We start from the raw sequence: 24,754 nt of genomic DNA, 5'->3' as shown, positions 1-24,754 counted from the left end.
CTTGGAGATTGCTAGGGATCGTTTTGACATAGCGCTTCAAACCCGCTATGAGGGCTTACCCCAAACATTGAAAATATTTTGGCAGTTTGTTTTAAGCTCCTTGCAGGGCAACTTTTCTCAGAGGGACACACGGGGAGTAGCATCCAAAGGACAACCTAAAATGAGGCTCTTAGGACGGATATTACAGTTTTTTCCTATCGTTTTCGGTCATGTACCCATACTATGGTCACTTTTCCCTATCACTTAACACAGTGGGCTTTAGAGACACACACCTCTGCATATCTGTTAACCTTTGGTGCAAAATGCACTACAACAACCACACCACAAACAATGCTGCCATAACTTAACACATGTTTCCTCTCAGAACACTATGACCTAAAAAACACTAACATCTTGAAGCATTGCCAATTGCATATATAAAATGTTGCTGTGTCCTCCAGTTTGGCATAGATTTCCTGTAGTGTTGCATTGAAAAAAAGAGAAAAAACACAGACAAACACTTCTTTGGACTACAGTAATAAAGTTTGTAATATTACAGTATGACAATCCAAGCCAAGTATCTGCTGACAGTGTTCATATGTCGGTTTACCTCCCACAAAAGATGTCACAATTGAGTGTGGTAAATGTAGCCTACTGTAATTGTAAATACAGTAAATACTGTAAGTGTTTTATGAGAAACTGAGAATAACAATTTTCAGTTTTTGTAATGCAAATTACATACAGTGAGTACGTAATATATGATCCAGAAACAAATCACAAACACAACAGTTTTTTTCACTGTGCTTTACTTTTTGGAGATTTTGTCACAGTGCAAGTGTTACACAAAACAGAAAATACATTACAAAGTCAAAAAATGTGTTCTAACAAAAAATGCAATGCACAAAACCTGCACATACTGTATATTACAGTAGCCCAACAGTGGCGCAGAATTGGGCTAATCCCTCCTATCCTCCGCATTTGGCCACAAATTTTCATCTACGTCGAAACGTAAAATAAAATAAATAAACTATAAACTAAATATTTTTTCTTATTCAAACATGTAACTTCATTTGTCTGTCCAAATGCAGCATCTTTCCATCTACAGTGATCTAAATTACTGTTTTGAACAGAGTATCTAAACATTGGTAAAATATGCTGTAGTTCAACAGCGTTTTGCCGGTAGTGAACATTGACTGGGGCAGGTATCCATGAAATTTGGAAGAAGGCGTCATTGCCAGCATTTGTATCTTAGCATAGGGGCAAGTAACCACAGTTTGGTTCACATGGTCTACTGGTATGCTCACTGTGTGAAGTGTTTAGGGAATGTGAACATGGTTTAGGTGAATTGCCTAAAACGATAGGAAAAAACGGTATTCTGTATTTGCTTCAGCTACTAAGAGTGCTGAACACACAATCGCATTTTCAAGTATTGAACAATTCATTTGAGTAAGGACTACATGTTAATTACATAAAGAAATACTGTTAGTAATCTAATGTTGCTTTGTATGGTCAGTTCAATGCCTATTTTACCATGTTTACATATAACATGCTTTTTCAGTTTCAGTTTGAATAATATGTAGAATATATGCAAATCCAAAGGCTTGTTTTTTTACTTTGCAGGGGAAATATATAGTTATTCAACATGGCGGTTAACATGGGGACATATTGGCCTCATATTTTAACATATTCAATCTATGATAACATTAATGAAAAAATCACAGCACATGATGCTAACACTGTCATGTTGTAATATTCTTATTAGCATCATCTCTCAAGTTGGAGAGCTGGAAAGAAGATGATAATAATCCCAGATGAATATATCTTTAGGACTCTGGCCGACTCCAGTTTGCACTGGGATCTCTGACAATGCGGAGTCCATTTCACTGTTAGCAGACGATGGTCCTCATGAGGTCATAGGCCAGCCAATGGGTAAGTGGTTTCTAATCACAGCCTCCCAATCCTACGGAGCCATATAGCACACAGGCATCCACTCGCAATCTTTCAATCTTATGTGAGTGAATTATTTTGGATAGCAAGTGCTGCTTTTGGGGAGGGGTTTTGACTTTCTGAGAATAGCCATAGACAGTCATTAACTGGCCCCGCCCACACATGTGTGTTTCAAACACAAAAAAGATAAATTACTATAAATTCTTAATAGTTTTCCTTCATGTTGCTTACATTGGTGTTATTGTAATATTATTGTATTAGTGACATAAAGTTATCAGTGGCCTTTTTTATTTATTATTATTATGTTTTAACACAGATTTCTGCCTGTTTGCATGATGAACATTTGAGTGAAGAAATTAATCAATCAACAAACTCTTCTTGTCAGGTGGCTTAAAAACAAATATATATATAATAGAACAGGACACGACATACAGTGTCAATCATACATCATTGAACATTAGCAACATTAACACATGGTTTTAAAGGCTGACTTGACTAGTGTGCTAAATAGTTTAAAAGTGCATAATTATTCTAGCTTGTATGCTATGACCATTCCAAACCCTATCACCCTGATTAATTATGTTTTTCAAAATCAAGATACAGGAAAGTGGTTATTTACAATAAACGTTGAAAAGACAGTAGCCTGGTCATAACCGTATAACTCTCATACTTACTCAAATACGCCTCACAATCCAGTCTAAATAAATAAATCTTAAATGCTGTTGTCATGTTTACTTTCCCCATGTTGATATAGTAACCGTTACTACACTACACTTTAGTCGTGTACCTCAACTGACGAAACTATTGTTTTCTGATTGAGGTAATATCAGTAAACGACCACTGGAGGTCATTAGTGCACCATGGACCAACGGGAATTAGTGTCCCGATTGTTGAAAAATAATCCGCGTTTGGCTGGTTCTTCGATTTTGATAAACAAAAAAAAATCAAAAATGTTCGTATCAAAATCATGTTGTTATAAGAGTAGGCCTAACAATTAAATAATATAAGTTTGATTGAAATCCTGTGTAGCTTTGGGACCGCTGGTTTAGTTTTGTGTAGCCTAATAGGTAGGCCTATATCTTTAATCACGGTGTTTATTTTCGACCCATGCATTTCTTAGGTAGGCATATTTATTGCCCTAATAGCCCTATCACAGCCAGTTGGTCGGTGGCTGGGTTTGTTCTAATGTGATCCATACAAGCAGTCCCGTTACAAAGAGAATGTGCTCAAAGTGCTGAACCAAGCACTCTGCAGGCAAAGTCTTCCAACTGAAGGCCCTTTTGTACAAGATCAGCACATAGTGGCACCGGCTCTAATCCCACTTCATAAAGACCATTGTCAGTTTTCCAGGCAGTCACCGAGCCAACCCTGATAATAAAGCAGGTTAGACTTATTTGAAAGTAGGTAGAACTATAGGCCGACACAAATCAAACCAATCAAAATATAATTTACAAGAAGAAGCTTTCTCTAATAAATTGGACATTTTATTTATATTTCAAACTGGGCGATAGATTAAGTTGTATAAATAAACCACAAGTAATGCTCATGAATATTGTATCATGTAATAAATTTGTTCGCCCCAAACGAGTTCCGGTCGTTCCTATTTGGTATGGGCTCCTCGTAAAAAAAAAAAAAAGATTGGTGCCGTAAGCGATGAGAAAGACAACCGGTATCCACCACAGAGATCACTTTGTGGTTACAACAACTACGTAGTAGTACCATCGTAGTACACGCGGGGCGGCGCGGATTCAATTCTCGTTCATTGAGCCTAACTCACAGCAGCAAGTATTCCTAACTTTGTACATGTGCACGTTTTCAAAGCAGTGCGCTCTACTCCAAGCGTCCTGACTCCGTCGTTAACAGCGGTTGAGTATTAGTTCTCTCCACGAAATAATATGACAAAAATCCTGCTCGCTTACAACGTTGTGAAAACCCTCCGGCATGGATGTCTCGTTGGCAAAAGGCTGGGGAAAACCAGCTCATGGATGCGCTCCTGCACCAAACTTTTCAGTGTGAAGGTAAATTAGTTCATGCAATCGTTCCGTATGGGGTCATTTGTCTGGTTATTATAGGATTTCATGAGCAGCCAAAGACAGCCTATGACATGCGGTGTGTTTCTCTCATACTCTACCAAGGCAGGACTTTATCTAGCCTACCATGTCATTCATAAAAGTAAAAGTATTATCGCTATGCGCTGCAGATGTGCTGTGGACAACGTGGCCAAAGTAAATGTGCCTGAAACAAGTTTATTCAGTTAAAGAGTCTATCCAGATGGGTCATTTCTCAGTACAGTTTTTACGTGGTTGGTGGATTTGTTTTTCTTGTGGTATTGCATCACTTAGACTAGACTAAACAGGTTAGCCGACTTAACCAGTCCACTGGGTTTTATCCATCAACGTTAAAATCTAAGTTGATAATATTTTTCATCTCATAAATTAACCTTACATTTCATTCAGCATCTTGTACATTGGGACTTAACGTCGACTGCTTCCATTTTGGAAGCATTGCAGGCTCCGCGCTGTGTGTGGGCATTAGGGGGCCTGGTCCCCCCTGCGCCTAGCCCAGCTAGCCTGACAACCTCGAGATTTCAATGGTCCCGTACGCCCTCCCACTGCCAGTGTCGCTTGTCCAGGGTCCGACATGTTATTGAGTGACACGTTGTGGTTAAACAAGAACCACCAATTATAGACTAAACGTGACCATAGGCAATTGTATATGCTCTTCGTCACAATGTGATGTGGGCATTCATTTATATAATTCAGAAATCTATGCCTATGGACTGATTGCAGTCAGTCAGGTCGCCCAATTCAGACTTGCATTGGAATGTTATTATAATGTTCTGAGTAAGGTTTTCTTTTTCTTTGCTGAGTAATTTAATAAAGTTAAATCATTTTACCATTATGGGGAGACATTGTCTCTCTCTTTCTCTTTCTTGCTTTCTCTCGCTCTATCGTATCTCCATCTCATCCAGGCCCAGACTGCCCATCTTGTTCTAGAGGATGGGACAAGGATAAAGGGATACTCATTCGGGCATGATGGTTCCGCTGCTGGGGAGCTAGTGTTCAACACTGGCCTCGTTGGGTAAGAAGACAATCATGGCCAATAAAATACTCAATATATTATAAAGTGCAATATAACCTCTGGTAGAAAGCCTGTTAGAATCTCGAAATACGATGACGTCACGTCATCAGTATTTTGTGACAGGTTGCCATACCTCCAAAGTATCGCTGTAATATGTGTATGCTAAAATTGTGTGTGCCAATATTGTGCGTCACGTTCTGGTTTGATGGTGCGTGTTTAACGAGAAATATACCACATAAAATGTTACAATGTAATACTATGTTTAAAGATGTCCACTTTTTTTTGCTTCTGAAATTTTGAGGTCCGTCATTACAACCCTAATATGATTGAACCAAAACCCCTGCTAGCTAAAGAAACTAATCCCCTACTGCTAGACAATGAGGAGGTCACATGCTAACCTCTGCATGTGTTCAGAAGCCTGTGTTGTGAGACAGGCTTGTGCAATGGCTTGGCCGGTTCTTCCATTCCCTGCCTAATTATCAGTAGGCCTTTTTTGCTTTGGATAAAGCGTCATCCAAATTAACAAATAGTAGCAATTACATATTGCTTTACCTTTTTACCAGCTTTAATATTGTATCGTATTATACGTTTGTGTATTTCTTCATCACTTTCGGCATTCATGCCAGCTTTATTATAAAGTGATGTAGGATAGTGATGCTACGTTGCTGTGAAATCTTGTCTAGCCCTTGTACTCTTCTGTTTACCAACTAGGTATCCTGAGACGCTGACAGACCCCAGCTACAGAGGCCAGATCCTGACCCTCACCTACCCCATAGTGGGGAACTATGGGGTCCCCAACACCCAGGAGGTGGATGAACTGGGCCTCAGGAGAAACGTGGAGTCGGAGCGCATACAGGTCACTCACATACACTAAAGTGTGGTCTGAAAAGACTACACTTCAGAGACCTATATTCAGATTTTGAAGGCTCCTGTCCTATTATTGGCTTATTTTACCCTCGTATGATGCTTGATAATCTTAATTTTTTGATAAGATCACAATGTACAAGAGCACGATAATAAACCACACATATGCTTTGGGTCTGCAGGTTTCTGGTCTCCTGGTGCAAGATTACAGCCACGAGTACAGCCACTGGAACTCGATCAAATCCTTGGGACATTGGCTTCAGGAGGAGAAGGTAATTTGACTAGACATGTCACCACATGTGCGATTTCTGCGTGAGCAGACTCGCTGTGGGCCCCAATATTCTGTGAGCAACCTTACATGCAAATGCTAGCAAATTCTTTATTGATCCCCTGGCGATCCCACTGGAGAACAATAAAGTATACATATCTATTCATCTATCTATCTAATGAGCGAGGACGGCCATCGTTTTCGTTTGATTGCGAGTTATAGCGCCCCCTGTCGCCAAAGAGGTGCTTTACTTTTTGGAGATTCTTTTGCCTAGAAATACAAAATAAATAATAATGGAAGCTTTTAAAAAGGTGTTCATTGTTATTTCTCTTCATACAGGTTCCTGCATTGTATGGGATAGACACTAGGATGCTGACAAAGATCATCAGAGACAAGGTTAGACACAATAGTGGAATTCTTGTGAACTGTTAAGAACTATTAAGTGAACCACCTTAGGACACACTCCGAACTTTACCCCAAACAGGGAACAGTTTTGGGAAAGATTGAATTTGCCGGCGAGCCGGTTGATATATTCAACCCAAACCTGAAAAACTTGGTTGCAGATGTCTCCACCAAGGTAATAGACAATAAACCTTTTTATTAAAAAAATGTATTCTTATTATTTAATGTATTATCTGAAGTCTGCAAATAACCTTTGACCCCCGCTGCCAGGAAACCAAAGTGTTCGGCAAAGGAAACCCCATCAAAATAGTGGCTGTCGACTGTGGTATCAAGCATAACATTATCCGCTTGTTGGTCAAGGTGAGAGACTTAAAAATGCAAAAAATTAAAAAAAACAAGTAGAACATAGTATCAAAGACCTCATTAACATTATTCCGAAACTTACGTTTTGGCTGATGGTTATCCATGATAATTTCATCTAGATATTCTTATTTCTTGTTCATATAAAAAATATTGTACCAGTAATGCAACCTAAATATCCCTTGATTTCTTTGTCCCATTAATTTTTCTCATTTTAATGCTCTTATCAACATGGAGAAGTGCATCGGCTTGCCTTGTGCAAATGTTTTTTTATTGATAACAATGTTGGCATATACTGATCAAATCAGGATGATACAAAAGAAAAGCCTGTAGTGCAATTAAATGATGAACATACAAAGTTACTGCCTTGAACATAGCAGTCAGGTTGATGCTTCTTTGTTTTGAGCCCAAAAAAAAAAAGAATTGTGTTAATCGTGCGATAAAAAAATTAACTGCGTTAAAATTGGTTTGCTTTAACGCCGTTAATAACGAGTTTAACTGACAGCACCAATATATATATATATTCAGCTTATCAAAAAGAATTGTACTGAGTTGGATTGAGAATAAAATGTGTGTGTTTGTGTTTATGTGTGTAGCGTGGTGCTGAGGTCCACTTGGTTCCCTGGGACCAAGACCTTATGAGCCTAGACTATGATGGTCTGTTCATCTCAAATGGGCCAGGAGACCCCTCCCTAGCCCAGGCTCTGATTCAAAATGTCCGCAATGTAGGTGATGTCTCATTAACATTTTACACCTGAGCTTGTACATATCATGCACTCAAATACTTAGAACAGGCTTCTTTTACATTCAGATTTCATAGAGATATTATCCTTTGAGATGACACCAAACTCATCCTACTCACTGTTGAGTCTGTAGAACATAATACATCACTGCCATTTTTGGCATTTGTGTGTCCTACAAAAGGTGCTGGAAAGTGACCGTCCCCAGCCAGTGTTTGGGATCTGCATGGGAAACCAGATCACTGCTCTGGCGGCCGGAGCTCAGTCCTACAAGCTCCCCATGGGCAACAGGTGACCTACATAGCCATCATTCACACATTCCTATACCTTGGAATGTGGAAAAACGCCCTTTTCTAATGCTTTGAACTTACCGTTAACCCGAACCTAATGTTGCAAAGAAAGAGCACGTAAACAATCTTGTTATGCGTCTTTGCCGTTTAACAGGGGGCAAAATCAGCCTGTGTTGAATGTAATGACGGGCCAGGCGTTCATCACAGCCCAGAACCACGGCTACGGTATCGACACTGAGTCCCTACCTCCAGGATGGAGTCCGCTATTTGTCAATGCCAATGATGGCACCAATGAGGTGAATTCCCCCAAGATATTTTATTATTTCTTCTTAATTTACCTGACTTTCTAATGTACAAACAAGTCTGATGTTTGGCGCTGACCTTTAAATAAAGAAATACAGGTCTTTCTTAACTAGGAACCTACATACCTGTTAGATTTCAGCTTATTTCTAAACTGTTCGTATAGACTCTGCGTTGTGTATTTTCCGTCGTAGTAGTAATTCTTGAAGTCGAAATCAAAGCAACTTGACAGGTTGGATCAGAGGGTTGAATAGATGGTTTATTCCAGGATGTAATACAGCGAGATACAGTCTTAGGTTGAATAATCTATAGTGGACGCGGTTGGCCTGTTCCTAGAGGCACTGGCCTATTCCTAGACTAGAAATGTGAACACAGAAGCCGTGTTTAAATGGCACATCTGATCCGCATAGATTTCTATGCGGCATAGATCTGTTCCTAAAATGTGTTCCGAATGTACTGTGTACATGGCAGTAACAAAAGTCTCCGTTATGTCTCTCGCGCACACCTGACACATCTCTGGACCGGCGGCGACATAATGGATGTCTTATCACTATCGGGGATTTTAAATTTGATTTTAATGAAAGCACAGCAGGAGAGAGCTTTTCTCTGCATGCTCCTTCAATTAAGAAGGAGGAGGACAGCGCAGCAACGTCAATTTCGCGTCAGATCTTTATATTTATCCTAAGCTCCGCCGCAAACAAGAGGAATTTGGATGAGAGTCCGCAGCCAAGACTGGTGGGAGAGAGTGGTCTTACGGTAATTTAGTGACCAGGAATCCTCGAAGGTCCAATTGCGCACTACTGCAGCTGCCATCTCTCTAAGTTAAGAAGTCTTTTAATGTTCAGCCTGCAAAAGTACTAGTAGTAGCCTACTAATTAGGGTTAGTTATCTCGGACGCGCGCGGCCACGTCATTAATAAACACCCATGTCCCGTCGCTTAGCAACCGGACACGCTTACCGGACTACTTTTACGGAGTGATAACAAAGACGTGAATCAGGCAATAAATCCACTCTCCTTGACAGCGGTGAAGTTCGGTTTGCTTAAAAGTACAGACGGAGCTCAGTGGACCAATTGCGAACTACTGCGGCAGCTCTAAGTTAAACCCCAATCTATTCGGAATAAGTGTATAAATGGCGATTAAAACGGACTACACCACCTCTTCTATTCGGCATAGCATCTATGCCGAACAGATAATTGTATTCCGAATGAGGCGTATACATGATCATTTTCTGTTCCGCATAGAAATCTATGCGGAACAGATGTGTCCATGTAAACGCGGCTAGAGAGACACTAAAATACACCAACATTCTACACTGTTCTACCTGCTTAATAGACATGTCATTATCCCTCTCCATGGTGTAACTCCACATTGTGTTGACTGTGGGTATGCTTCTGTTATCATCCCGGAATATAGACAACAAGCTATTCTACCATTATACGAAGGGATATCTATTTAAATAATGTATTTTCACTTTTATTAAAAATACCTTTAACACGATAGCTAGTTCTCGTGTTTTTCTATTCAAACAATCACAATAGCTAGCTTCTAACTTTGCGGTAGAATCTCCCTTTAGTCTGTTACCTTTATATTCCGTATTATATTGCTTTTTAAACCCATTGTTTTATTTAAAAATGTCTGATTGAAGGTTGTCATTTTGTTTCATACAACCACACTTGTTTCCAGGGCATAATGCATAACTCAAAGCCAGTGTTCACAGCCCAGTTCCACCCCGAGGCTAAAGGAGGTCCCACAGACACAGAGGTAACACTGCGCATTGAACACACTGCAAATATTGTTTCAGGGTCAAACAAATACAATGGAATATCATGAGCTGATTATCATTCTAACTGAATAGTGGTGGGTTGGATTGTTGTCTCTTTTTTGTGTCTGCAGTTTCTCTTCGACACCTTCATATCGCTGATAAAAAAGGGCAAGGACGGCAACATTGTGTCAGTCATGCCCAAAAGGCCTATCATCCCTCCTAGGACAAAGGTTGGTAAAGGCACTCATTATAATCTACTTCGAAACACAAAAATAGTAGCACAGGGACCGTAGCAAAGGTTTTAGTGGTGAAAGAAAGATCAATTCACCTAAGAATCTCAATGTCTTACATTCTACGATTCTTAATCGCTTCACAGCTTCCACGGATCAATTTCCTTAATTTTGTTTTACGATTGCTTTTGTGTGTTTACATTTTTTAAATCAACTGATAAATTTAAAAAATATATTATTTTTTTATCACGATTACATTTTTAATTGAAAGATGACTCCAGGAATCGAAATGGAATCTTATCCTGAGATACCAATCCATTCACACCCCTAAAAGGCCACCACTATTGCTTTTACTTATTTGATCCAACCAGTCATAGCTGACATACCTGAGGTTTGATTTTTAGTACAATGGTCAAGGTCAAAAGTACTGATTTTAGAAAATTCCTGTTTCTACTTGTAGTGTGATTATATTATCTTTAAAAGAATAAAGCACACGTAGCCCAAATGTAGCAGAGGTGTATGTAGCCATGTGCTTTGGGCTTAAGACTCAAACTGCACCATGTGTAGCTATTTGTTTGAGGGTCTGTGTGTGATGCATGGTTACATTGCTCTAGGTGTCCAAGGTCCTAGTGCTGGGCTCCGGGGGACTGTCCATTGGCCAGGCAGGAGAGTTTGACTACTCTGGGTCCCAGGCCATTAAAGCATTGAAGGTGAGATGTGCACCTTTTATATATTAAATATACTGCTATCTTAAACCTGCACTAATTTGCACACATTTTACTACCGCGGCTATTAACTCCATTAAAACACGTCTGAACTAGAATGTTAATAGAATATGATGGGCTCATCCACGAGTCAATCCATCCAGGTAACCCCCCCCCCCCCAACCCACCTGCCTGCTAACCTACAAAGTACAGCTTCAACTGCAACTGTTTTCCCTAACGAATAGAAAAGAAGGACATATATTTGTTTTGCAAAACGTAATATATAGGTTAAGTACAAACGTAGTTTACCCAGAGGTCACCTGGGGTATTTTTTAAGAAAACCTGAAAATGTAACATTTTCAAAGAACTGATTGAAAATTTTAACATGAAGGGCAAGAATGATGGACAGGGTAGAGACCTATCAGGCTACAGATACAGACAATCATGAACAATGCACCAACACAAAGGGCTAATTTACATAAAGAAACACATGGGTCAAAACAATGAACAAATTAGCATAGGGATGACGATTATTACATCCAAAACCCATTTATTCAGCTTTTAATGAAACCTAAAAAAAAGAACAAGCCTTTGGAAAAACTATTTTCTATTGCAGAAGAAGAATATTAATTTCGTCCTTGAAACGTCTGCGTGGCTTATCTTTTCGGTCGCTAGCTACAAACCTCCTGTCTTTAGCTACATTCCAAGCAGTTGCACATATTTCTATATACCAGATCTGATCAAATGATGTGCTAAAAATATAGTGTTTTCCACACTTATATCTGCATTTCACTTTTTGAAATGTGTTTGTAAAACATATACAGCAAATCAAAAATGGTTTATGTTGGATATCGTCACTGGTACATTCACAAGGCTTTTAAGACTATGCCAGGGGTATAAAACATTTGAAAACACTTTTAATTATACCCCAGGCCAGACGGAGCACCACTATCAATTCCAATTATCAGTTTCTGTGCACTCCTCAACTCTGTCTTATGGGATTGAAAAAACGGAATCAGACTTGCCACCAACAAAATGTAACTTATTATTCAGTAAAATACAAAAAACAAGAGCTGTGCAACCCTTTGATGCAATTGTACTTTTGGACCTATTCTATTGAGAACAGACAGCCCCTCTTTCAGAACAGAATGTCCAATGACTCTGGTACACGCATACTTCATAATACTTAATATTTCAAGATAATACCAATCTGAGTGCTGTGTGGAAAAATTGAAACAGTCTTTCGAGAGAGTTTAGTTAAGCGGTCCATCTTCAATACATTTAGGTATGCTCATTTATGCTGCCGGCTACTTTGGCATTTTAATTTATTAACTAAACAGGACGACACATAAACCAGCCATTTATTGCCTTAGATGTGATCAGCTGCATTTTGTGGCATACTGCATTGTCATCAGATGGCTGTTTGTTTAGCACCCAACATGATACAACTCTTCTCAGGAGATTTGAAGGGCGTAAAAGTCTTTGCCCTGTCCTCTCCTTTGATATGGAAATAAGATCAAAGTCAAACGTAACCAACCATATCAATAGATTTATCTGATGTGAATTCTTTATTCATTTTTTTGCATTGTAATTTTTTTAATGATTGTTTAAATTGTCGGAATGTATCCAGGGCTGAATGAATCCAGGGCTGAATGAATCCCTTAATAAATAATACCTATTTTCTAACTCTCATCGTGTAACTTTTTTCATCTCATTTTTTAATTGGATTTCATAAAAGTATTCATATATAATGTGTGGGTTTGCTCAGGAGGAGAACGTGAAGACGGTGCTGATGAACCCAAACATAGCGTCGGTGCAGACCAACGAGGTGGGCTCCAAGCAGGCCGACTCGGTGTACTTCCTGCCCGTCACGCCTCAGTTTGTCACGGAAGTGATCAAGACCGAGCGGCCCGATGGAATCCTTCTCTCCATGGGGGGTCAGACCGCCCTCAACTGTGGTGAGGAGACGGCACTGTGTTCCAACAGCAGTGTTGCGTTTGTTTGCATGCACGCTAAACCCTGATCGGCAGATTGACAATGTTTTGGTGTTTTCCAGTAGTGGAATATATTTTGTATATATGTAACCTGCAAAATGCTACAACATGTCTTCCATTTGCTGGTGGCTAGAAGTGAAACGATTCTCCTGTCATCATTCAGGTCGAAATTCGATTTAAAACTATTCTTTATGCGTCGTGGTTGGTTGTCGATGAAGAATGAAGGACATTTTTAAATGAACTTCCACACAGATAAAATCATTGTCTTAAATGGTAAATGAACCCATCGTTTGCCTCATGTTCCCCCTGTGTAAACATCATTTGACCGTGAGGAGATTTAAAAAGATACATTTTGGGCGATAGGCTTGCAAGGACAACGGCGGGGGGGGGGGGGGGGGGGGGTTTCCATGGTTACAACCCACGGCAACTTTGTGAACCGTTTTCAGCAATTTTGTCGTGTGAGTGTTTTAATGAGCGATGTGGGCAATGAACGTTTGCTGGAGACAAGCAAAAACATAGGAGTTGACTCCCCCACGACACGGCAGGACGGAACCGCAGCTGGGGCCCCGTGGGCGTTTGCAGCAAGGTTATGGTCTGGGTTTCAGAACCGTTCCACCTTTACTCGGGGCAGGTATTCATTTTCCGCCCAAAACGTGCTCCTGATATAGGATCGTCTGTGTGTGTTGTGATGTGTGCGCAGGCGTGGAGCTGTTTAACAGTGGGGTCCTGCAGCAGTACGGGGTCAAGGTGCTGGGGACCCCGGTGGAGTCCATCATGGCCACCGAGGACAGGCAACTCTTCGCTGAGAAACTGACGGAGATCAACGAGAAGATCGCCCCTAGTTTCGCTGTGGAGTCGGTAAAAAGGAAACCTTTTTGAAAGAAAAAATGATGGGCTATGTGATGTGACATGAGTGAAGGGAGATGGGAGTGTAGGTTAAAGAAGAGACAGAAGGGCATGCTGCCTAGGACTACAGTTAACCTGGCTTACCGCCTTACTTGGTTAGCGCACTTTGTTTGAGCCACCATGCTGCCCCAGCAGAGAAGAACCCTGAGGTCACACATTCTTTCCGTTGTTTTAAATAATATGTGGAAACTACTACAACTATTTATTTTTCTACTAAATGATCCTGGGATGTCACTGCTCCTTCAAGCTCAACTCCAGCTACAATTTAAGCCATTCGATCAGCTAATTGTTTATGAAAAGGAACTAGCCGATCCATTGCAACTGAACCAGCGACATCCAAAGTGAAAGCCAAACCAGACATAAGACCCAGACAGTCTAGAAAAATGTCCTCGAAGACCACTGTGTTGAGTGTCCATGAAGAAGAACTGGTGTCATGGTGAATGTGTTCTCCCCCCAGGTGGTGGACGCCCTGAAAGCGGCGGAGAAGATCGGCTACCCTGTGATGCTGCGGTCGGCCTACGCCCTGGGAGGTCTGGGCTCAGGCCTGTGCGGCGACCGACCCAAGCTGGAGGACACGGCTCGCAAGGTGCGCAGAGCAAAGGCAATCGATGAACGCACGCAGACAGGCTCGGTTCATACGGGGTAGAAGAAGGTCTGCCGGTCTGTTCGAAGTCTGCAGGGAACTCGACTGTTGACGGGCTTATTTCACAATGTGAACCTGCTCATTAAATACGGCTATTCATTCATATTTAAAAGGGATTATAAGTAATTAAGACTTTGAGAAGTCTTTGAGGAGTGTGTTATTTATTCAGAACGAGTCATGGTCAGATATTTGAAGTGTGTGTATTTGTGTATGTGTGTGTTTGTGTGTGTGTGATTAAGGCCCTGGCGATGAGCAGACAGATCCTTGTGGAGAAGGCCTTGATGGGCTGGAAGGAGGTGGAGTACGAGGTGGTGAGGGACATCGCTGACAACTGCGTCACCGTCTGCAACATGGAGAACTTCGACCCGCTGGGCATACACACCGGTACTGGAAAGATTCCACTAGTGTCTCACTGCTGCTTAATTCATTCCGCCATCTGTTCATTAGAGCTGGATGCCACTGTAGGCGATGACATGCATACATTATGCATGCATATCCAGGCTAAGAATGACCATTACCTGTGAGTTTGGCTATTGTGATATTGAATAAAATGCCGGGATCCAATTTAAATAAGATATTCGAATACTGAGCCACCTTACCCACATCGCAAACGATTTATTGGGATGGAATATACAGTGTCAAGAAACCGAATGAATCACCATGAATTGGCGATAGAGTGTGCGATGGGAGAATTGATGGGTTGCCTCGTTGCCAGGTGACTCCATCGTGGTGGCCCCCAGCCAGACCCTCTCCAACGAGGAGTACCACATGCTCCGCGAGACCGCCATCAAGGTGGTGCGCCACCTAGGCATCGTGGGCGAGTGCAACATACAGTACGCCCTCCACCCCTTCTCCCTGGACTACTGCATCATCGAGGTCAACGCCCGACTCTCCCGCAGTTCCGCCCTCGCCTCAAAAGCCACCGGGTAAGACGGTGAACGCCAAGCTCCAACATTCAAAATGTTGGCTCTGAATTTTCGAACGTTTTTTTCCTGCCAGAGTGGGAACATTCTGCCGGCCAAAAGCGATTGTTTTAGTGTGCGGCCCTGAATTTGTACCTGCCAAATGGTCGAATGTGTCACTATACAGATATAGTGAAATGGCATTCACATCTTATTTCTATTAATATGTATTTCCCCCTGTCCCTCTAGACGTATCTGCGATAGTCCTAATTGGATGAACTGGTATCACTGCTAACTCACTCGTATGTATTTTTCCCTGGACCCCGGACTACGTCTCCCAGGTACCCGCTGGCATTTGTGGCAGCAAAGCTGGCACTGGGCATCCCCTTGCCGGAGATCAAGAACGCGGTGTCTGAGAAAACCACGGCCTGCTTCGAGCCCAGCCTGGACTACATCGTCACCAAGATCCCCCGCTGGGACCTGGACCGCTTCCAGGGCATGTCCCGGGAAATAGGCAGCGCTATGAAGAGCGTCGGAGAGGTGGGATGGAGGGGGGGTTACTTAGGCCCAATCCCATTTCTACCCCTTACCCCTCCCCCTTGTTTTGGAGGGGTCAGGGGAAGGGGTAAGGGGTAGAAAGGGGATTGGGCCTTAGGTGATTTCTACCCCTTACCTCTTCCCCTTGTCCCTACCCTTACCCCTTCCCCTTACCCCTTCAAAACAAGGGGGAGGGGTAAGGGGAAGGGGTAAAGGGTAGAAATGGGATTGGGCCTTACTTTCTTAGTGCCTTCCCTTTGCTTACAAACGTTATGTTGCTAAAATTTCCAAAGAGATAATAAGATGAAAAATTAATCCTGAACTTGCCTATTGCATCTACATTATATACTCCCTATTAAAGTATCTGACCTAGAAACTCTATCAGGAATAAATACCCATCCACCGGGGGGATATCGCTCAATAAGCTGTTTTATCGTGGTCCACAAATAGATCTTCAACCCCAGCCACTAGAGGCCGCCAATGAGAAAACATAGTGTAGCTTTAAGTGCTGACGCAATGTCCCCACAACCACAACCCCCAAACAAATCCCTAAATCTCTTTTGTTGTTTGTCTCTGGCCCTCTCTCTTTCTCTCTCTCTCTCTCTCTCTCTCTCTCTCTCTCTCTCTCTCTCTCTCTCTCTCTCTCTCTCTCTCTCTCTCTCTCTCTCTCTCTCTCGCCCTTCCCCATTCATCATCCCCCCCCCCCCCCCCTCCCTGACGCCGCTGGCCCTCTAGGTGATGGCGGTGGGCCGCACCTTTGAGGAGAGCATGCAGAAGGCCCTGAGGATGTGCCACCCGTCCGTGGACGGCTTCATGCCGCGGCTGCCCCTCAACAGGGCCTGGGGCGCTGCCCAGGACCTCGAGCAGGAGCTGGCCGTGCCCTCAAGCACCCGCGTCTTCTCTCTGGCAAAGGTGCTGCTGCGCGCTCTCCGACCTCCAGCCGGGAGGGCTGTCCATTCATCTGTCTGGTGGTGGAGGGGGGGGGGGGGGGTGGGGGGGGCGTCGCTATCTCCATCAGCTCACTAGGACTAATGGCTGTGAGGCGAATCCTTCTTTTTTTTCCGCTGCGGTGAGAAGGTCGTCAGCGACCGTGAGTCGCTGTCAGAGACCCAATAGCGAGCAGCCAGGCGTCCCTGACTCCGGAGATAGATGGTCCCCTTAAATGTGGAATGAGATCGTTTGGAAGTGTGTGTGTGTGTGTGTGTGTGTATGCGTGCGTGTGGGTTTGTGCGTGTCGGTGTGCGCATGCGTGTGTGTGTGTGTGCGTGTGCGTGTGGGGGGAATTATGGATTAATGATGCTCGTCGCATTGCCGGGCCATCAAACACAGAACGCCACCCCCACCCCCCCCCCGTCCACCCATCCTCTTTCAAGGTGGCTGTCAGTTCACCTACTGCAAGTTCACGTCTTTATTCACAGATTTAACACAGATCGCTCTGTTCCAGAACCAGCTGAAGCAAATAGAAAGGCTTTGGTGTACAGAACGGCTATCCCGGTCATTTGTATGTCAGAATCTGCCGGTTATACTGTGCAGAATAACAGAAGGGTCCTGAAAATGAAATCCTTAGACAGAGAGGAAGCTGCTGTCTCACTGTTCTAAGGAGAGCCCCGGTCTGAGTCTGTGTCTCTCTCTCCAGGCCCTCCACAGCGGTATGAGCGTGGACAGAATCCACGAGCTCACAGCGATAGATAAGTGGTTCCTGCACAAACTCAACCGCATCACACTGCTGGAGCAGCACCTGACCAACTTCAACAGGTAACACACCACTAAGGAACACATACCATGCCAGGCTTATGGGTCGTGTGGAAGGTACATCAATCTGGTGCTGTTGGCACCCACTGCACTGCACAACATGAAAAAGAGTCCCATTGTTAGAACATTTTACTATCTATGTTTTTTTTTTTTTACATTAACATATCAGGGGACTGAGATTGATAAAAAACATGGAACCAAACTGGACGATCCTACTCTTGCCAATGTTTTGCTAGGAGTTGGCCTATACCATTTGGATATTAAGGCTTTTGTAATTCCTTTGAACTGTAGTGGTTCTTTTTTAACATGCCAGACTAAACACTGATATAATCAATTAATCTTACGGCCCATAAGGAGTCAGTCAGCCTTTTTGCGGCATATTTGTTTTGTTCTGATCGATGCTATCCCATAGCACATAAGGTATTGGTTGAGAGGATTTAGATTGAGTCTTTTCATAAACTGACCCACTAGATGTCACTGTTGGATTGAGAAAGCTGTTTGTGTGTCAGTTGAGGATGGAGTGTGGAAGAGGTGTGTGTCTGTTTGTCTGTATGTCTGTGTGTCTGTGTGCGTGTTTCTTGGTTTATCTTTGAGACCTACATTCGGGTAAGTGCTTTTAATTCTTTGTTTAGAAGTACTTCCCAAGAACACTAGAAACTATGCTAATCCATGAATACCCTCTCCTTCACTCACTTTACAATCTGACACTTTTGTGTGTATCTGTATGCATATTTCCCATTATTTATAGTATTCTATAATGATTAAGACAATTTAAAAACAATCTCGAAATCATGTCCTGAAAATCACACTTAGTATTGACTCCAAAGTGTGTGTAACATTATAGCCCTATAAAGTTTAAAGTTTACACTCTAAACAATTCCCGTGGTGGATAGAGCATCCTCTTGTCCAGCCTATCTATGATCTTTAATCTTTATAGGGCTGTCTGCACTTTCTATACTCCCGGTCCATCTCGGTTATTTTCCCTCCCGTCCCCTACTCTTTATTCCTAACCTCGCTCCCGGAGACTCCGAGGGTCCTCAGGCTACGTCCCCCCCTTTCCGCTCAAGACCTCTTGCTCCTCCTCTCCCTTTTCTTTACCGTTCTCCTCTATCTTTTTGCTTTTGTTTTTATTCTCCTCTCTCCTCCTCTCCCCACCTTGTTGGTCTCAGCTTGCCCCTCCGCCACCCAGCTCCTCCTCCTCCACCACCACTGGCACCACCACCACGCCTCGCCTCTCCCCACTGCACAAGGCTCAAAGCCAGCGTGGACGCCCCCCAGGCCCGCGGTCTGGGCTCAACGGGTCACTCTATCTCAGCCTCAGAAGCTCCGTCCTTTCAATGATTAATGGGCCGGCGTCCGTTCCACTGGCCACCGCGAAAGCGCCCGGCTGTGGCCGTGGTCCGCCGCGCCAGCCGGGGAGATTAGTGGACGGACAGACTCAGGACGTGGGGAAGCAGGCTTTTAGATCTGATTGATCGCAGAGTGGGGGCGCAGGTGGGCTTGTAGCGCTGCCGTCCTGTCTGGTGTCTTTGTGGGGGGGGGGGGGGTGTGTGTGGTGCTAGGGGGGTGTGTCTGTGTGTGTGTGGGCAGGCAGGTGCATGTTTGAACATTGTGCTCTTGTGGAGTTTTAGATGTGATAGGGGGCGTGCTCTGGCTCAAACCGGGTGTGTGGATATCCTTTAAACACAATTTGAAAGGAATTGGATAGTAAGTGGCAGTCAGTTGAAAGCCAGTGACAAAGTGCACGGCCACGGTTTTTCTATTCTTAATGATCATCTGCCACCATTTTCATTAATGGATTTGAGGTGATGTAAGGTGAGGTATTTATGGTTCTTGTAAGGGTCAACGCTGCTATGATGATGATATGAGGTCCAACCCCATAGACGGACAGGGAACACTTCTGCGCTTTACCTCCATCCGTCTCTGTGTGCGTTTGATCAAATACATTTGAGAAAATATGATTGGGAAATGTTTGTGTGTCTCTCCTATGCCGCCGCACGTGCCTATTTGAGAATAAAAGACTTTTCCGATAAGGCTTCTTGTAAGGAAGACGAGCAAATGCGCTTGATCAAATGTCGGCACTTTGAAGCTCCTTCTGTGATTCCAAACATAGAGAAGTCGTCTGCCTTACTCTCTCCTTCTCTCCTTCCCGTCTCCCTCTCATTATCTCTCCATCTCTCGCAGCCCCGTTCTCTCTCTCTCTCTCTCTCTCTCTCTCTCTCCCTCTCTCTCTCTCTCTCTCTCTCTCTCTCTCTCTCTCTCTCTCTCTCTCTCTCTCTCTCCCTCCCCCGTGGCCGTTTCACAGGGGTTTGTTATTTCTCAACTCAACCGGCTGCGGTGGGAGTTAAAACACACTTGACATTTCCAATATCGTTACAGTACCGGGTCATAAATAATTCACACGGGGGAAGGGAGAGCCGGCTGCGCCGTAGCGAGGGAAGGAAAGGGTTTCTTTCCTTTTCTCCCGTTGCTCCCATATATTTCGAAATGCACCTTCACACCTCATGTGCATGAAACTTTTATCGATCGGTAAAGGGGTTTTAAACGGCTGCACTTGGCCACCTGTCGTGACGGCTCCTGGGCGGCTGGCCCGGGTATCGATCGCCCGCGACCCTGGAGCTTTACTTCTGACACTCCTGGTTGACTTGACTTGGAGGAACACCTATACAGAACACCCACATATACCGACACAGACAGACAGACAGACAGACAGACAGACAGACAGACGGACAGACATACGGACACATACCCGGGCGTACACGCACACACACACACACACACACACACACACACACATACACACACACACACACACACACACACACACACACACAAACATGTATACACGCACACACACACCCTTCACATACACCTATACATCCTTAAACAGTCGGTAAGCGCTATTTACGATACCGCAATGCTTCTGTCCTGAAACCTTACCAGATCCAACGAGCTTCTCCCGACACCGTGTCCATCTGTCTCCCTTCACCGTGTCCGTCTGTCTCCCTGCAGTGTGACCGTGCCGAGGCAGCTGCTGCTGAAGGCCAAGCAGGACGGCTTCTCGGACCGACAGATAGGTCACATCCTGGGCTCCAGCGATTCGGCCGCCAGGGAGTTGAGGCTGGCCCACAACATCAGACCCTGGGTCAAACAGGCAAGTCCTGCTGGGTGGTGGTGGTGGGGGGGGGGGGGGTGGCTGGTCCCCTACCATCCACCTTCATTATTTGCGTCTCTAAGGTGCCGAATTAAGAGTGACAGTGTCTATACCTTTTCGATGGTTACAAGGGTAGAGCATGTTTCCTTTTAAAAACGTGCCTTTACGGAACAGGCCCGATTTCTTTCGGTGTTGCTGCTTGCAGACTTGTCGGGAACCATTCATCCAAACAGCACGACACTCAACAGTGCACTTCTTTGGGTCCTCAGCGACGCAGCCGACAAGTGTGTAGTCGGTCGGATCAACGGTTGTCAAGAAAATCGAAGGACAAACATACATACACAGACTCCTTCCATTTTTGTGAGATACAGATACAAAGAACCATTTCTGCAGCTGGGGTGTAGATACATTATTGATGTAGTAACAAAACATCGCTTAATATGTTATTCCTTATTCATCGCTTTTTTATTCCTTATATACATTTTAGGGCTGCACAATTAATTGCATGTTAATTTAAATTGTGATTTAGGCTTCTTTATTGAGCTAATTGTGAAAGGTTGTCGTTAATTTGTTTAAATAGATTTATTTTTTTAACCAAAAAACATCTGAAGCTGTACGCAGTCACGTTCAAGTTTAACTACACACCGTCACAACTCAGCAATTGCTTTATCTTTTATTGTTTTGCATTACAGTTAGCTTCACAGAATATCGATAATCTGCTCATCGTAATGAATAATCGCAATCACAATATTGTATTATACGCCATACTAATGTTCAGCTTTGGAGAACTTACGAGTCAAATAAACACTGGCCAGGAGTAGAAGAATTAGTGCCCTAGTAATGAACTTAAGGATGCAGGTAAACAGTTTGTTTTACTGATTGAATTATTAATATCCTCTTTCCCTTCCTTTGTAGATTGATACTCTGGCAGCAGAATATCCTACCATGACCAACTATCTTTACTGCACCTACCACGGAGAGGTGTGTGTGTGTGTGTGTGTGTGTGTGTGTGTGTGTGTGTGTGTGTGTGTGTGTGTGTGTGTGTGTGTGTGTGTGTGTGTGTGTGTGTGTGTGTGTGTGTGTGTGTGTGTGTGTGTGTGTGTGTGTGTTTTGTGTGTGCTTGTGTGTGTGTGTGTGTGTGTGTGTGTGTGCGTGTGAAAAATGTAATATGTTTTTGCCTCAGGCCTGTGTTTGACAACGGTATCAAATGATATACACTCCAAACACCAATGATTATGTACACTCATGACAAAGATCCTACCTGTTAAATGCTCAATATTGCTTCACACAATTAACATTGATTTATTTTTTTTATCCTATTTTACAATATTATATATTTAATGTATGCTATGCTTCATGCTTTATTTGATGTGATCTAAACACTGGGCGTCAAAACAATGTTTTTCATGGTAAACATTCAACAGGAGCATGACTTGTCCTTCGAAGACCGGGGTGTGATGGTGCTTGGCTGTGGGCCCTACCATATCGGTAAGGGCTTGTTTCACTGTCTATCGTGGTTTATTGAGACATTCTGTGGATATTCTGCATTATAGCAAATTAGCAATCTATATGCTATACATAACAATGAATGCATTACTCTTAGAAAACTCGCTAGAAAAACACACTGTTAAGAGTGAAGGAACCAACTCTTAAAACTACTATTGTTATATTGCCCATGGTACATTTGTTATTCAAAAACACAAAAGAGGACTCTCAAATGTCAAAATGTTGCTGTCAGAAAAGCTTTATTACTTATCTTACGATGACTGAATGGTTGCCAAGCAACACCAAAAGTCATTCTTGATTACTTTTATTGTATTTCTCCAAAACCTCAATTTGTGTTCGGAGCATGAATGTTTGCTTGAGTGTAAGACTCTAATCCCGAGCGATTTAAGATCATGGTTCAAAAATCCCCATAAAGTCACCGCTTGCGGTTAAAATGTGATAGACGCACATTAATTTATCGGGCAGTTCAACCTGTAATAACCTTTAATTGCATTTGGCAAATGCCAGCTTGTTTACTGACTCTTATAAAACATCCTCAAATAGATTTCTTTACATTGCTTATTCAATTCCTGATAGAAAATCCTGCGCTTGTCGTTGTGTTCAAGTCTGCTTGCGTGCTCCTCTGATTCCAATACCTCTATCTTTCATACACCTCTTTTGAATAGCAATCGTGTACTTTTCTATGTATGAGAACCTTTGTGGAAGGAGCGCCTTATAAGGTCCTTTTTGTGTTGCCCTCAACCAGGCAGCAGTGTAGAGTTTGATTGGTGCGCGGTGTCCAGCATCCGGGCCTTGCGGCAGATGGGCAAGAAGACTGTGGTGGTGAACCATAACCCGGAGACGGTCAGCACTGACTTTGATGAGTGTGACCGCCTCTACTTTGAGGAACTCACACTGGAGCGTGTCCTGGACATCACCCAACAAGAGGTGAGAGCGGGCACACACATGCATGCATGCAGACACACACACACACACACACCGACTTACCCACACATCTGCACACATGCACACAAACACACAGCAACACACATGCACTCAAACACACAGCAACACACACATGCACACAGCAACACACATGCACCCACTGACACACACACACACACACACACACACACACACACACACACACACACACACACACACACACACACACACACACACACACACACACACACACACACACACACACACACACACACACACACACACAGCGCAACACACACACAGCAACACACACGCACACACACACATCAAATCAAACACTCACACACACACACACACAAACAAAATGACACAGACAAACATTCAGACACACACCAACACCCAACTGATCCTTCTCGAACACTAGCATCAACTCACCACTATCACTCCTCCTAAGTTATGACATCCTTGTTTGTGACACTCCCCGGGGGAACATACGCAGTGACGGTGACGCCGAGCAGCATTTGAAGTGGAGCCCCAGTGGCCATGTGTATTAGTGTTTTAATGAAGAGTCATTCTTCGCCACTATTAGGATTTGCTTTGAATGTGCTTACCGATACAGTACTACTGCGAGGAAACTTTCCAAGAGGGAGTCATTTACCATAGCATTCCTGCAGAGCACTGGACGGACAGTCCATTCATCTCCCCCAGGAATACAGTGACTCTGCTTACGCACGCATGGATGATGCATCAATGCATTGTCAAATGTCCTTGTTGGTGACTCCTGTATTTATTTAAACTTGTATATTAACTCTAAGGGTGCACTCACACGAGGCCATCTGTACCGTGCCCAAGTCCGTTTCACACCTGTACCGTGCTCAAGTCTAGATTGTTTGGCTAGTGTGAGCACGCCAACCGTACTCAAGTCCACTTCAAATCTGTGGCCTGAGCACACTTGGGAGAGGTGCTCACGGTACAGATGCTAATGAGCCGACACGCGTACACGCACGGCTACGCAACCTGAGCTGGATGATGTATAGTCCATGCGACCCTTCTTTCCCATTAAACAATAAACATGGCGGCAAGCGGTTCACGTTGGTGCGATAGTGAAGTTGAGTTTTTTATCAAAAATCCAACGTTCGTTACGGCACGGCAATCGTAATTGAGCACTGCACAGGTGTGAAACGGACTAGGGCACGGTACAGATGGCCTATGGGCCAGATGGGTGAGTGCGCCCTAAACTGAACGATTCTGTGAAAGTTGGAACTGTACAGAAATAAAAGTTAACTACATTTTAAATTTTCCATTTAGGAACGGTCCAAAAGAACATATAGAATTGTACTTGCTTGAGGCCAAGCAATTGTTGATATATGTAACACTCAATACGTTTACCTTTATTCCTTTTTGAAACAATTGGCAAACTAGACATTTTCAAAATGCAGTTTTTGAGTTCGTTAAATTGGTAATGGCTTTCAACTCAAAATAAGTCTGTCAGCCTTTGAGATGTGTG

At 43.3% G+C, this 24,754-nt stretch overlaps 1 protein-coding gene across 1 annotated transcript in view; it reads left to right on the top strand.

Moving 5' to 3' along the window:
• Window positions 1-3,562: 3,562 nt before the first annotated feature.
• Window positions 3,563-24,754, top strand: part of cps1 (carbamoyl-phosphate synthase 1, mitochondrial) — a 42,767-nt gene continuing 21,575 nt past the window's right edge. Inside the window, exons 1-25 of the mRNA XM_056580151.1 lie at window positions 3,563-3,944; window positions 4,898-5,007; window positions 5,719-5,863; window positions 6,054-6,143; window positions 6,479-6,535; window positions 6,624-6,716; window positions 6,812-6,901; window positions 7,498-7,626; window positions 7,826-7,932; window positions 8,086-8,227; window positions 9,917-9,994; window positions 10,127-10,225; window positions 10,840-10,935; window positions 12,698-12,887; window positions 13,624-13,781; window positions 14,287-14,415; window positions 14,712-14,856; window positions 15,188-15,398; window positions 15,716-15,914; window positions 16,647-16,823; window positions 17,548-17,666; window positions 20,676-20,817; window positions 21,733-21,798; window positions 22,242-22,305; window positions 23,069-23,250. Coding sequence (XP_056436126.1) covers window positions 3,822-3,944; window positions 4,898-5,007; window positions 5,719-5,863; window positions 6,054-6,143; window positions 6,479-6,535; window positions 6,624-6,716; window positions 6,812-6,901; window positions 7,498-7,626; window positions 7,826-7,932; window positions 8,086-8,227; window positions 9,917-9,994; window positions 10,127-10,225; window positions 10,840-10,935; window positions 12,698-12,887; window positions 13,624-13,781; window positions 14,287-14,415; window positions 14,712-14,856; window positions 15,188-15,398; window positions 15,716-15,914; window positions 16,647-16,823; window positions 17,548-17,666; window positions 20,676-20,817; window positions 21,733-21,798; window positions 22,242-22,305; window positions 23,069-23,250 — 3,141 coding nt within the window. The 5' untranslated portion in view covers window positions 3,563-3,821. The remainder of the gene's footprint in view (window positions 3,945-4,897; window positions 5,008-5,718; window positions 5,864-6,053; window positions 6,144-6,478; window positions 6,536-6,623; window positions 6,717-6,811; window positions 6,902-7,497; window positions 7,627-7,825; window positions 7,933-8,085; window positions 8,228-9,916; window positions 9,995-10,126; window positions 10,226-10,839; window positions 10,936-12,697; window positions 12,888-13,623; window positions 13,782-14,286; window positions 14,416-14,711; window positions 14,857-15,187; window positions 15,399-15,715; window positions 15,915-16,646; window positions 16,824-17,547; window positions 17,667-20,675; window positions 20,818-21,732; window positions 21,799-22,241; window positions 22,306-23,068; window positions 23,251-24,754) is intronic.

The sequence above is a fragment of the Gadus chalcogrammus genome, chromosome 20 (genome assembly GCF_026213295.1).
Source record: "Gadus chalcogrammus isolate NIFS_2021 chromosome 20, NIFS_Gcha_1.0, whole genome shotgun sequence".
In the NCBI taxonomy this organism is placed as follows: domain Eukaryota; kingdom Metazoa; phylum Chordata; class Actinopteri; order Gadiformes; family Gadidae; genus Gadus; species Gadus chalcogrammus.
The sequence above is the reverse complement of the archived record's forward strand: the minus strand, read 5'-3'. Positions and strand labels throughout refer to the sequence as shown.